The sequence below is a fragment of the Alosa alosa genome, chromosome 22 (assembly GCF_017589495.1).
Source record: "Alosa alosa isolate M-15738 ecotype Scorff River chromosome 22, AALO_Geno_1.1, whole genome shotgun sequence".
NCBI classification, from domain to species: Eukaryota; Metazoa; Chordata; class Actinopteri; order Clupeiformes; family Clupeidae; genus Alosa; species Alosa alosa.
In genome coordinates, this window is record NC_063210.1 from 16196835 (window position 1) to 16212129 (window position 15295).

General features: G+C 39.1%; 1 protein-coding gene across 1 annotated transcript in view; it reads left to right on the forward strand.

The window, feature by feature from the left end:
- lipf (lipase, gastric) overlaps positions 1–15293 on the forward strand; it is a 24202-nt gene extending 8909 nt beyond the window's left edge. The window contains exons 4-10 of the mRNA XM_048232644.1: positions 99–297; positions 705–814; positions 1486–1622; positions 2147–2293; positions 8929–9000; positions 12712–12780; positions 13823–15293. Coding sequence (XP_048088601.1) covers positions 99–297; positions 705–814; positions 1486–1622; positions 2147–2293; positions 8929–9000; positions 12712–12780; positions 13823–14056 — 968 coding nt within the window. The 3' untranslated portion in view covers positions 14057–15293. The remainder of the gene's footprint in view (positions 1–98; positions 298–704; positions 815–1485; positions 1623–2146; positions 2294–8928; positions 9001–12711; positions 12781–13822) is intronic.
- Positions 15294–15295: the final 2 nt, after the last annotated feature.

A 15295-nucleotide genomic window follows, 5' to 3' on the forward strand; every position in this document is an offset into this window, starting at 1 on the left:
ATCCTGATTCCTCCGGCGAGTGCTATACAGTACATCTCCTTTGACTTCTGTGAGATTTCCTCTGATGTGTCCGACGTGTGTCCTATGGTTTCTCGCAGATCCCAGACCGGTGGTGTTCCTGCAGCACGGGCTGCTGGCCGCAGGAAGTAACTGGGTGACCAACTTGCCCAACACCAGCCTGGGGTTCACGTTGGCAGAGGCCGGCTTCGACGTGTGGATGGGGAACAGCCGAGGCAACACCTGGTCAATGAAGCATGTTAGTCTCACCCCTGACCAGGATAAGTTCTGGGCATTCAGGTACAGCTATACAGCTCACAGTATACACTTACCACTTACCATAGAGACATACATGATACACACACACACACATACACACACACACACACACACACACACACACACACACACACACACACACACATTCACATTCAAACACACATGTGTGTGTCTTTATGTGTCAACAAATGTCAAGATTCCAAATAGACTTGTTTCGGAAACTTCTAGGAACCTTCTAGGTAGTTGTCATGGTAATTATAGTTGGATAATTGTTATTAATTAATTGTTATACAACTATAATCCAACGCCCCCTGATATTGGATATTCCAGTGAGAGTCATCCAGAAAGACAATTAATTTGACATGGAAACACCATATGGAAATCAAAATTAAATAATCTCTTTCTGTTGTTTATTTGTGCTTGTGTAGCTATGATGAAATGGCCAAAAAAGACCTTCCTGCAGTCATCAACTACATCACCAAGGCCACTGGCCAGGAGCAGATCTTCTACGTCGGTCACTCTCAGGGAACAACCATCGGTAAGCACTGCCATTAACTGCCACTAACTGCCATTAACTGCCACTAACTGCCATTAACTGTAAATGGAAATATTGACAAATTTTAGATTTTAAATTCAAGAGTCATCTTTGAACAGTATTTGACCAAGACCTAGATCTAGAATATAATCTAGAATATAATCTAGACTCTTCAATCCAGAATCTAGAATAGAACAATCGATTACTGTTCTAAACCAGACGCAGATTCTCCTTTGCAAAACTCATCTCATTTGAGAATCACTGAGTCTCTACTTGCTTTGAGTTGCGGCGGATTTCATTGGGATCACGTGATGCTCTCTTATCTGCCTTTACCGCAGACTATCATCCCAGTGATTGAGTCTGAGTTCCTCTTCTCTGATGTCTCCCCATCTAATCATCTCTCTCTGATTGTCTGGAGCCTTCATGCCCTCTCCCTGATCATATTTACCCCCCCCTCCCCCATCCCCATTATTGTTGTGCTTATGAGCCATAATATTTTATCTTAATATCAAATAATAATATTTGTAAAGATTAGATCTGCATTTTAGATACTGTGTGTGGGTAGATGTTGTAGGAATCATATTCATAAATAGGAAGAAACTGAATCAAGATAAAAAGAGAACATTTGCTGCTGAATTTCAATCAGTGGTTGCCATTGTTTTCCTCTCTCTAAGCCTTCATTGCGTTCTCCACCATGCCTGAGCTGGCCAGTAAGATCAAGATGTTCTTTGCCCTGGCACCTGTGGCCACCGTGTCGTTCACTGAGAGCCCCATGACCAAGTTGTCCATCCTCCCTGAGTTCCTCATCTGGGTGAGTGGCAGCAGCACTTCATCTGTGTCTCTGCTCCCCCCTCTCTCTCTCTTTCCCTATCCCTCTTTCCCTATCTCTCTTCCTCTTTCTCTCTCTGTCCCTTTCTCTCTCTGCATATGTGTGTGTGTGTGTGTGTGTGTGTGTGTGTGTGAACTGCTCTTTGTCTGATTGTGCTCTCCACTCTGTCTGAAGCTACAAGTGTATATATTTGAAAGCAGTCATATCAGCCCTGTGGCCTGTGAAGTCCTAGGAGTTGTGCAAGGTCAGAGCGGAACATGCTGAGTGGTGGTCATTGCTTGGTATGTCGTGTTCCGATAGGGGATCTCTGCTAACATTGCCTAGACTGCAGTGTTGTCTCTGGATTCTTGCTTTGAGAGGAGTTACATTGGTGTACTTAGTTCACAAATGTTGAGGCCAATTTCATTTAGTGTTAATTATGTTTCATTTTACTGATGTGGTGTTTAGTCATGACCGTAGGAGAACGGTACTGATTTATGTCAATGCTGTGCTTGGAATGTTTGCAGGATATCTTTGGCGACAAGAACTTCTTCCCGCAGAACGATCTCATCAAGTTCTTTGCAACCAAGTTTTGCTCAAAAGAGCCGCTCAACATTCTGTGTGGAAACATCTTCTTCCTGCTCTGTGGCTTCGATGAGAATAATCTCAACATGGTATGGAACAGAGTCCAGTTTCCCAGTTAAGCTGTGTGAGAACAGAATAGTTTTGGTCATCACTTCACACTTGTGGGCATGTGCTTGTAGCAGGTCTTTGAACCAGAATTATTTCCTAATTGGTCCGTTCCGAACAGAAACAGTATTTTAACGTTTCCCGTTTTCAGTTCAACCCTAAAAATTGACGTTCCTGAACCGATTAGAACAAAAACATAAAGTTCCCGAACCGGTTAATAACGTTCCATGTCAGCTGTGGGACATACAAATACAACCCCAAAACAGAAAAAAGTTGGGACATTGTGTAAAACGTGAATAAAAACAGAATGTAATAATCTGCAAATCTCTTAAACTCATATTTAGTTGCAAAAAGGACACAGACAACATATCAAATGTTGAAAATGACAAATTTGACTATTTTCTGGAAAATATATGCTAATTTTGAATTTGATACCAGCAACATGTTGCAAAAAAAGTTGGGACGGGGTAATAAAATGCTGGAAAAGTGTGTAATGATAAAGAAAACAAAAGGAGGAATATTTCACAACTAATTAGGGTAACTGGCAACACGACTGGGTATGAAAAAAGAGCATCCCAGAGAGGCAGGGACTCTTAGAAGTAAAGCTGTAGGGGTATTTATCACTCTGTGTAAACTTATGTGCACAAATGATGAAACAATGTCATTTTAATGCTTCTTAACATGAAATTGTGAAGTATTTGGGGAGTTAATCATCTACAGGACATAATATTATTAAAACATTCAGAGAATCCAGAGAAATCTTTGCAAACAAGGGAAAGAGCTGAAAAACACATTGGATGGCCGTGGTCTTTTGGACCTCAGATGGCACTGCATCAATACCAGACTTGTTAACAGACCTGTCATTGTATGGGCTCAGGAAAACCTCTGATAACCATTGTCTATGTGCACTGTTTAATATCAATTCAAAAACTGCAGCCAACATTGTAACAGCTAAAATTGTATTGAGACATGATTCAGAAAATACCACCCTCTTACCTGGGCCTGAGCTTGTTTAAAATGGACTGAGGTAACTTGGAAAAAGGTCCTGTGGTTAGACCAATCAAAGTTTGCATTTCTTTTTGGAAATCATGGACTCATCTGGGCTAAAGAGGAGAGGGCCTATCCAAGTATCCAACCTATCCAACTTGTTTTAGTGCTCAGTTCGAAACCCAACATCTATGATGGTGTGGAGGAGCATTAGTGCCTACAGCATGGGCACCTTGCACATTTGGCAAAACACAATCAATTCTGAATAATGTATACAGGTTTTGAGCAACATATACTGCCATCCAGACAATGTCTTTTCCAGGGACGACCTTGAATAGTTCAGTAAAACAATGCCAAAATGAATTTTGCACATATTTAAATAGTATTTCTCCATAAAGGAAGAGTCCAGGTGCTAAGATAGCCTGTCTGCAGTCCAGATTTGTCAAATTAGGTGCATAATGGAATGAAAAACATGACTAAGTATACCCCATACTGTTGAGCAACTGAAATCCTATTTGGGATTAATGGGACAAAATTTCATTCTCAAAACTGTAGCAAATGGTCTCTTCAATTCATAAACATTTACAGAATTTTGTTAAATGAAGAGGTGAAGCAGAACAGTGGTAAACATGCTCCCGTCCCAACTTTTTTTTAAACATGTTGCTGGCATTAAATTCAAAATGAACATATATTTCCATGAAATAGTCCACATTTTCCTTTTCAACATTTGATATGTTGTCTATGTCCTATGGATATAGGAAGACAAAGGGGGTATCCAAAGGATTACATGTAAAAGCGTAAAAACCAACATTTCCAACATGGTCCCTGATGGAAGAGGACAAGACATACAAACACATGCAACAAATATCACATATACACATATAAAATCACATTCCTAAGCAGTGTTTCCCCCTAGATTTTTTTTCCAGCAGTGATTGCTATTACTTGGGGGTTTTTTTTTTTTTTTTTTTTTAATTTTATATCATACCTTCAGTGTTTCTTTTTGTGGACATTTTCAGCTTTCTTTTACATTATTGGTTAAAAATGATAGAAGAAAAAAATGAAATGGCACAACCCAGAAAAAAAGATTATTTACAATTTGTTTCAATTTGTCTTAATGGCAAAGGCCACACCCAATCTGGGCGAAAGCACTTAATTTTTCTGGGCTTTTCAAAGAACATCTCTAAGGCTCTTTGGTAATTGAATTGAATTGTGGGGGGCATTAATGCTGACACGCATGCACGAGCCAGATGCTCTCCTTGTAGTCCATTTCTCAGTCCCAAAACAACAAACCCACGTGTAAAAAAAGTAAATACTCACTTTTCTTCTACATCACTCCCACAGTTACCATACAACTCACTCACAATTAACTTCTAAAAAAAGACCTAGGCTACTTGATTGAAGTGCGACCGTTAGTCTCACCGTCAAGAGAACGCTGAAGTTATGAGAACACGTCTTTCTGATAAGAGAATGTAGGCTCCTATATGTCTAATGCCAGAACGTAGAAAAGGTCTGTTTGTGATAGCCTATTATAGCTAAGTGGACAGAATTTAGGCTATAATGATATGCCAACATATGCTCATATTTCCTTTAACTATCAGACAGTTTAAACAGGCCTAGACTGTGTTAGCCTAGCTTTCCCATGCAAACATTACATATAGCCCCACGCTAACGTTACAAGTCTAGGCTACAATTAACGCGTTAAGACCATACACCTTGTAGCACATTGGTTTACTCTATTGCATTACTTACGTTTTAATAATTTGTCGTTGAATATTGATGGAGGCTCATCTTTGGGAAATCAGCTCTCTGGATAAAATTGTCAGCGAGCAAGAGTTCTCAGAGTTGACGACACGGGGTAAATCCAATCAGCAGAAAAGAACCGCGATCACAACAGTAGGCTAAATCACAACAAACTCCCCATGTTAAATTAATTTCGTAATCATGAATTGGTTTCTTTTATTTGATGTAGGCTAGAGAGGAGGATGCATGTTTCACATTAGTGTCAATGTGTCAAAGCAGGCTTTGGATCAGAGGAATTGCTCAAGCTTAACATATGGCATAGGCTACAAAGCGAATTCACGGCATACAAACAGCTTCGTGATGAAATATAACTAATATCATTTTTTATTGTCACCAGGCCTATTAGGCACTAGTAGGCTATTTATTGTGTAACCTACAAGTGAACGATGACACCATAGGCTACACTGTGGCGGAGCAAGACCCCATCAGTCAGATAGCTAAACAATGTAACCGTGTTCAGAACGTAGGCTAGCCATATGGGCTGCAGACTTGTCTTTGGGCTTGTAATCACCTGACACATCATGCCGCATATATGTCCTGAATAATGAGAGGCTAAGTGCGGATTTAATGCACTTAACTTACTCAAGACTTTCAGAAAACAATTTCGAGATGACGTTGGCCGTTGTGCTTTTACAGTGTGTTAAGTGAATCTCGTGATATTATGTTGCAGCGGCGCTGAAAATCCGCTGTTAAATACATTGTAGGGGAAACACTGCTAAGTCACCTAATTCTCTACTTTAGAAAAACTCTAACCCTTTGTTTAAAAACCCTTTTTGTTTCTGCCATTTTAATATTAAATGGAAGGCTATTCCATAGCATAATCCCTGTATAAAAGAAAGAGCTATGTGCCGCGCTCTTTGCAGATGGTACCTTACAGGAGCGAACACTTGCTCTTGTTTCATGGGTATGTTGAGTATGCACCTTTATAATTTGGGATCCCAAATACTTAGGGGCTACCCCATTGATAATGTTAAACATATGATTCAGTTTTAGCTGTTCAACCCTTAGTTTCACAGGCAGAAAGTCCACTGTCTTAAAATCATTAGAAGTGACATTACATTACATTACATTTAGCAGACACTTCTTGACCAAAGTGACTTACATATGTCAGCTATATTACAAAGATCACATTGTCCCGGAGCAACCTGGGGTTAAGTGCCTTGCTCAAGGGAACAACGGTGGAAGCCAGGAATTGAACCGACAACTTTCAGGCTACTGCACGCTAGCCCAGCTCCTTAACCACTACACTACCACCGCCCCTTGATACCTAGGTGGTTTACCTAATATAAAAACGGATCATGTTGTTCTGCATAGCCTGCATTTTATTTTTAATTTTTACTGTCAGGCCACTGTACCATGCTGAACAGGCATAGTCAAAATGGCACTGCACAAGCACCGACACAAGGAGTTTTTTAACTTTAAAATCTAATTGCCTTGTGTTACGGTACAAACATTTTAATTTGGAAGCACTTTTATTTAATAGCTTCTCTATATACCTAATATGTATGTATATACATACCTAAATATGTAACTGTTGACTTTGTTTGTATTTCATTACCATTACATCTGACTTTTAACTCAGGTGCCTTTTTTATCTTATGTTTGGTACCAAATAAAATACATTCTGATTTCCCCACATGTAATGACAGTCTATTGTCTAGCAGCCACTGTCTTACATTACTCAACTCATCAGTAAGGGTGTGTTGAATCTGAGAGATGTTTCTACCAGATACGAGTAGTGAGGAGTCATCAGCATAGAGAATTACTTTACATTTAACAGCTGCTGGCATATCATTTACATAAATAAGAAATAACAAAGGACCTAAAATTGAACCTTGGGGCACCCCACAAGATATTTGCAATGGTTCTGACAATACCCCATCATAATCACAGATTTGATTTCTATTTGATAGGTATGATTTAAATCACAGTAATGATGCCTGGCCAAAACCCATGCATTGCAACTTAGATAAAAGAATTGAATGGTCCACAGTGTCAAACGCTTTCTGTAAATCTAATAAAACCATGCCAGTATAATTTCCTTTTTCACTTTCTTGTCTGATGTAGTCACATAGGTGAGTGAGGCATGTGTCAGTGGAGTATGCAGATCTAAAACCAGATTGGAGGTCATATAGCAAGTTGTTCTGGGTTAAGTACTTCTCCATCTGATCAAAGACCACTTTTTCCAAAATTTTAGACAAAGTTGGTAGGATTGACACTGGTCTATATTTTTTAACATCTGTCCTACTATTTTTCTTGAATAGAGGGAGAACCCTGGCCCATTTCATTTCAGTTGGAACCTTACCAAGTTGTATAGACAGATTAATTATGTGTGCAATGGCGCCCCATTTAACATTAGCACTGTCCTTAATGAATCTGGCAGGAATTTGATCCATGCCAGTGGCCTTCTTGGTGGATAGTGATGCCAACATTTCGCCTATCTTTTCATTTGATACTGAGCATAGATCAAATGAGTCAGGTGATACATCTTTATAAATTAACCTCAGAAATGTTGCCCCAAAATTCCCGGATCCTATTGGTAGATGTGAAGCCAGGCTGGCAGCAACTGTAGTGAAAAACTTATTCAAATAATTCGATATAACCTTTTTGTCAAAGCAAATTGAATTGTCAATATCAATCCCAGTGTTACAACTGTTACTATTTGATTTTCCAGCACCAATGTCTTTCAGTATTTTCCACAGCTTCTTTGGCTGGTGAATATTTGGCTGGTGAATACTTATCTTTATACAGCTGCCATTGTGAACATCAATTGGCCAAACCTGGTCAGGGCTCAATCAGTGCATTTTTGTCTCTTTATGTCATCAGACAATACAAAACCACAATGGTGTGTACATAGCTACCATTGTGAATATTAAACTTATAAACAAATGCCTAAAACCTTATCAGGCCCCAGAGGGAAATAAAAAAAAATTCTGCCTGTACAGCTGGCGGCAAGCTTCTCTATTACATTTCTCCCGATGAGTGAACGACCGGAAGTGAACCTCACCAAGTCATATTGCACAGAAATCTTGTCAAAGAACGAAAAAGATAATGGTATTAACCGGTTACCTTTATTTTAGATAAACGTGTCTGTTCACAGTCTGTTCACTGTTCTGAACATATAAAAATAAAGTTTCTGGTTTAATTTCTGTTCCTAGGAAAAACATCAAAAGTTTCTGGTTTTCGTTTTCGTTCTATGAACCAGTTCAAAGCCTTGGCTTGTAGCGACTGCACAAGTCTAACTTGTTTCTCTGATAACCTAAAGCTAAATGTGCCAGACAGCACTCTCCACATTTATTGGCGCCACTGGTAAAGATGAGTAAAAATAGATATATTTTTGGAATGAATCTTAGTTTCACAATGATTTTTTTTTAATAATGAGGAAAAAATCCAACTTTTAGGGGAAACATGTTTATTAGATGATATCTATACCTCTTTTTTCTTGTCTTTAAAATGCAGAAGACAAATATCCTACAGGACAAATTAATTCTAGTTTAACTAATAACTTTACAAGATGTGCCAATAAATGTAGCCTAGAGGGTGCTGTAGATACCTCTGTCAGTGAGTCAGATATTAATCCTGAAATGTGAATGTGAAGTGTATAAAGATAAGTGTGGTCAGAATAAATTTAGACAAATGATCAATATTGGATCAATAAGCTAAACATGATGAATAAAGGCTGTTTTATCATCCATCATTATGCTGTCTGGGTTAAAGATAAATGATGAACTCCAGTCTCAAAACACTTCATTAAGACCATCAGTAGCCTACTTTTATCATCACTTTTGAATGATTTATCCAAGTAATTTATTTATTTTCGTTTCTTCAGACAAGGACGCCAGTGTACACAACTCACTGCCCTGCTGGAACCTCAGTGCAAAACATGGTCCACTGGGCCCAGGTAAGCACAGACAGAACTTTAACTGCTAGAGATCAGTAAGCAAAGTAAGTAACTAGGAAGCTACAGTGGGCACATCATGTAGGCGTTCCGTTCACGGAATGTATGCTGCAACAATCAGTTTCCGCTGTAATCAATGGAACGGGCCACACCAGACATGGTAACGGTGCATGTGAAAAAAAATTCTTCTGAAACTATTTTTAATCTCCACAAACAGAATGGTTCAGTTGTACATCCGGTGTAACTCGGCTGTAAGTTTCATGGCACATTGTGACATCATGGCATTTTTTTAAAGAATGTAAGACTATTCTGTCAGTTAACCATGTGCCTTTCTGAGTTAATTTCATCCACCTGAATGGTAATACTTTGGTGCTGGCATTATTGATCTAGTCACAGAGCATTTAGGTCCCTCTTCTGCTGGATTCTTGTATTCCATGACGTCCATTTCATGAGCCATGTAAATCTTGAAACCGTTCCAGCGTCTCAAGGAAATGCTTGCTGTTGTATGTAACAGCCATGCCATATTTTTAGCAGTGCTGTTAGACACCCCTGGGGTGTTTATAAGAGTCAGTGACGTACCAATCTACTCCACCAGGTCTTGAGACTGAACACCAGCGTGTACTGTACAATCACAGTGCTGAGACTCTCGACAGCACAACACACTTCCTTTATTGACAGAACTGCTGTACACAACAAGATTGCATGTGTGAGCATAAACACTGTGGCAGTCACACACACACACACACACACACACACACACACACACACACACACACATCCCAACACTTTGCACAAAAGTGAAGACATCAACATAGACTGTGTGCTGTCACAAGGGTAGACACTCACACATTTTATCTCTCTCTCACACAAACACACCCCACCACCCACCCTTCACTGTTCCCCAGTCTTCTCAGCAGGCATGCCCCGTCTGATCGCTTTGATCTTTTTTTCATACCTTCCCATTCCTCATTCACTTGAGACTGTTTGGTCCGTTTGAGGTTAAACCCAGAGCACATCACCCTTGACACCCCTCTGAACACCCCTCTGAAAACTCTGTCAACTTTATTTATGCCTTTTTTCCCTTATTTGACAGAGATGTGTCATACACCGTGTTTGCTTTTCACTGAATGATTTGCCAAATGAATACCTTCCGTTTCCAATCTGTGACAAGATAAGGGAGTCATTATCCTGCCAACGGCTGGCGCAGTGTTTACTGCCAGAGCCCCACCGGCAACTCACACACCAGAGCGACAAACTAGTTTATAAATAATAGTTGTGTGGGTGTCTTTTTCAATCAGGGAAGCACCATGCTCTTTTTGTATTTTAGTATATTTAGTATATTCTTTATCTTCTACAGTCCTTATTGCTTAGTTGTGTTTTTTATATTATATACTTTTAATTACTTTTTCTGCTGTTAGTGAATATATGTGTGTATGTTCAATATCAATAAAGTATCTATCTATCTATCTATCTATCTATCTATCTATCTATCTCTATCTATCTATCTACAGTGATGGCCAAAAGTGTTGGCACCCATGCTAAAGTTGACTGAAAAGAGGAATATAAAATCATCTTTTAGAAATTGATCTTAATGCCTTAAGTGAAAAATTAGAAAATATCTAACCTTTAAAGACACCAATTTTCTTAGTGAATGAATAATGTATCATAAATAAATACCGGTAAATGTTCTTCCTTAAAATACAGGGGTCATAAGTATTGCCACCCCTATGTTAAATTCCCATAGAGACAGGCAGATTTTTATTTTTAAAGGCCAGTTATTTCATGGATCCAGAATACTGTGCATCCTGATAAAGTTACCTTGGCCTTTGGAATTAAAATAGCCCCACATCATCACATACCCTTCACCATACCTAGAGATTGGCATGGTGTTATTTCAGTTAGCCTATTAGCTGGTTTGATGCTCATTGAGCTCAATGCAAATCAAACCAGCTAATAGCAATAGCATGGGTGCCAACACTTTTGGCCATCACTGTAGTGTGGTGTAAGGCCTGAGTATACACAAGAACAGCATCATACAGTACTGTATACACTGCCTGGCCAAAAAAAGGTCACACACTCTGATATTTCGTTGGACCGCTTTTAGCTTTGATTACGACACGCATTCACTGTGGCATCGTTTCCACAAGCTCCTGCAATGTCACAACATTTATTTCCATCCAGAGTTACATTCATTTTTCGCCAAGATCTTGTATTGATGACAGGAGATTCGGACTTCTGCCCATACTTCTCCAGCACATCCCAAAGATTCTCAATTGGGTTAAGGTCTGGACTCTGTGGTGTCCAATCCATGTGTGAAAATGATGTCTCATGCTCCCTGAACCACTCTTTCACAATTTGAGCTGATGAATCCTGGCATTGCCATCTTGGAATATGCCCGTGCCATCAGGAAATTAAAAAATCCATTGATGGAATAACCTGGTCATTCAGTATATTCAGATAGTCAGCTGACCTCATTCTTTGGGAACATAACGTTGCTGAACCTAGATCTGACCAACTGCAGCAACCCCTAGATCACACCACTGCCCCCACAGGGAGGCTCTTACCTATTTGCTTAGTTAAATCCAGGTGGTGGCCTGTATATATATGTATGGTGTATCATAGCACACCATCAGTGGTGGACATTACTTGAGTACATTTACTCAATTACTGTACTTAAGTCGCTTGTTCATGTATCTGTACTTTACTTGAGTATTTCAATTTTGTTAAACTTTTTACTTTTACTCCAGTACATTTTGAGGCCAAATATCTTACTTTTTACTCCACTACATTTTGTGACAGCTGAAGTAGCCTACAACTGAAGTTCCTTTTGGAAAAAAGACTGTCCAAATACATGTGTACTTACATATTTTCTATTAAGTGAGCTAGGCTTTAAATAATGGTGTTGCCTAACCTATGTTATTGTCATAATCACCATTTACTGTACCTTGTTTACCCCTTTTCACAATATTGATGTTACCATAACTAGCCTCTTGACGCCATCGAGCAAATGATAGACAATGATAGACAATCTGACACTATCAAACACAAAAGGGAACATCTTGATTTGATCCGAAAGTGTAATTCATTCAACAAAGAAAAATGTGGTTACTTTGAAGTATCTAAGATAAGATATCACATTAGTTTGTTTTTAGTTCTTTCTACATACAACAATTATTAGCTCATTTTGTCCTTGAATGGAGGAGAAAGGCTCAATGAATGCCTATGTCTGTGCCGAATCATTTCAACAATAGTAAATGCAACTTTATTGGTCATAATACATTTCAGGACATTTACTTTTGATACTTAAGTACATTTGAAGGCAAGTACTTTTGTACTTCCACTCAAGTGGAAATGTAAAAGGAGGACTTCTACTTTTACTGGAGTAACATTTGACCATGTGTATCTCTACTTTCACTCAAGTACAGGATTTGTGTACTTCATCCACCACTGCACACCATATACACATACAATTATTATGCTGCTGTTCTTGTATACTCAAGTCTTACACTATACTGTGTTCACAAAAGTTTGTTTAACAGAGCTCTGTGCATGACACATTATATGGTTTATAAGTTGTTAATGTAAACCATTGAATGCTTGGAGGTAATGGTAGAAAGTATGTGTGTGTGTGTGTGTGTGTGTGTGTGTGTGTGTGTGTGTGTGTTTGCGTTGACGTGTGTATAAAAAGGTCAAACCTCTGATTCATGTCCATAGGCTGTGAAACATGGGAAGCTGATGGCTTACGACTATGGCAGAAAAGGAAACATGGAACATTATAACCAGGTAAGCCCATTTCAGCCATCACACCCTGTTATCAGAGGCTACCATTTTATCAGAGCTTTGGGTCACACTGTACTTAGATTGGCCGTCCACATACTAATACTCATTCTAAAACTGATAGTTCCGGTCCTTGATTGTGACTGGCTGAATCACGTTCGATGCCGTTGTAAAATGCAGCATAAACATACACCTTGACCGCATTTCGTTCTATATTACTGCGCTACCATAACTTAAAACAAAAGTTAAAGTAGTTGCGTCTCGACGTTGCTTGGCAACCATTCAGATAGAGGAAATATGTTTCTTGCCAGAAGAATGATTATCTAGGAATAACTTGTTATATTTCTAGTTGCTGTGCCTTTACTTTATGAAACTTTGCCAGGTATTTAGTAACAGTTTTAGAAAAGCAATAAGCCACTCGAGTCAATGTTAGTGGTTGGAATTTGATAAGGGTTAGTAAGGATTAAGGGTCCAGTTAATTGTTCAATCACAATTCCACATACTGAATTTGATCTCTATTGTTGGATATTTGATCTCTTTGGTTGGATATTTGAACTATCCAACCAAAGTGTTACTGAGCCTATTTCAGTAGGTTCATAACATTCTCAATCGAAACAGCACGCCTTGTGAAAGACTACTAGATCATTTCATGCCAGCCATAGTTAAGTCAACAGCAAACAGTTCACAGTTAGTCAACAAAAGCTTTTAGGCCTGTCTTTTCAGAAACTATATGGCAAATAGCACGGTAAATAAAGGGTGTAGAAAGGGAATTGAGCAAGGAAATCTACAATGATTCAAAATGCATTGGAAGGAGTTCGGAGGGCTGCGGTGTAATTCCTCTGGTAGCTTGAAGGTGCTCTTTGGTAGAAAAAATATATGATTAAAGATGGATTGTCCAAGGCACTCTTCAAAAAAAGTTTAAAAAAAGCTTTAATAAATAGGCTTATTCATAATAAATCATGTTAAAATTGCCAACATGTTTCACCCTTGGCTAGGCTTTCATGAAATGCATTCAAATGCATATTCTGTCTCTTGCCTGTTTCTGCAGACCACCCCACCTCTCTACAACATCCAGGACATGAAGGTACCTACAGCCCTCTGGTCTGGTGGCCATGACACCCTTGCCGACCCCAAGGACATCAGTGTGCTCCTCACGCAGATCCCCAACCTGGTGTTCCACCGCGACATCCCGCACTGGGAGCACCTGGACTTTATCTGGGGCTTGGATGCTCCGCAGGAGATGTATGGCGACATGATCAAACTCATGAGACAGAGTCTGTGAAGACCCAAAGTGTGGCGCCCTACTCTATTTCATGCAGAGGTGTAAAAGTTTGGCTTTAGAAAGTAGAAGTCCTACCACACATTGGCTCCAGCCACTCACTAAACCAGCTGATTCTAATTGGCACAACTCGTCAGCCAGTGTTGTGGGAAGTGTTGGACGGGCCCCACTGGGTGGGGAATAGAGACATGGCAGGTGGGGCGTGAGGAAATTAGTTTTTTTTTCTCATTTTAATAATGCCTTTCTTTTTTGACAAGGAAGATCATAGATTCAAAACAAATAGCCACACACAAACATAGGAGTCATAAACAGACCGACATATTAATTCAAATAACATCTGATCCAGCAGATCGAGACGGGAAATGTAACATAGAACCAAAACGCAAAAAAAAAACATTTTGCCGGGTGGACAGAAAAAGTTTGAGAACCACTGATATAAGATAATTAGTGGAAACCAATATGACTTTTACTTTCTAAAGCTGGACTTTCACACCTCTGCTTTCATGCCTCATTATTTTTTTGTTAGATCCACTGTCAAGGTCATTGGTTGCTATACTGAGGGACTTTGAGTGTCGTTAAATAGTAGTGTGTAACCTGACTCGTTTTTATACTTTCTATTTTACTTCATTTTTGGAGTTTTATATACCTCAATGTTGGAGCATTTCTTGATGAAGAGGAATATAGGAAGTTCATTAAGCCAGGGAGATTTTTTATGAAGACTATGAGTGAGAGTTTACCTGCTTCCCAAACATGGCTCATGTTGAATGATGTCTGTCCAGGTGGTATTGCCTACAAGTTGAGCTGCTGTTTGTTTATCGAGGACATATCTGAGCCATCATATCCTGAAACTGGTGAATGTGCATTGGGAACTGTAAGTGTTATGTCCTTTCGTCTGAGTTGTGGTGACAGCTGAAGGAAGAACTATTCTTTTCCTCCTTCCTTTTTCTCTCATACATGAACTTTTCTCTTCCAAGATAGCATTACATTATGCTCTTTTGCACCTAATATAGCCAATGACTACTTTTTTAAAAATTATTTCTTTTTAACCACTAGGCATAAGTCTGTGCTTAAAACATTGTTTTAAAAAAAAAAAAAAAAAACAAAGTCCATTTCTAAAGAACGGTAAAGATGTTAAGTGTGCTGACCTAAGGATGCCTTACACTATCAACATTTTATTAAAGTACTAGCATTTAATGCTGTCTTTTACTCATGGATTTAATAAACATTTCTGTCACTACAACT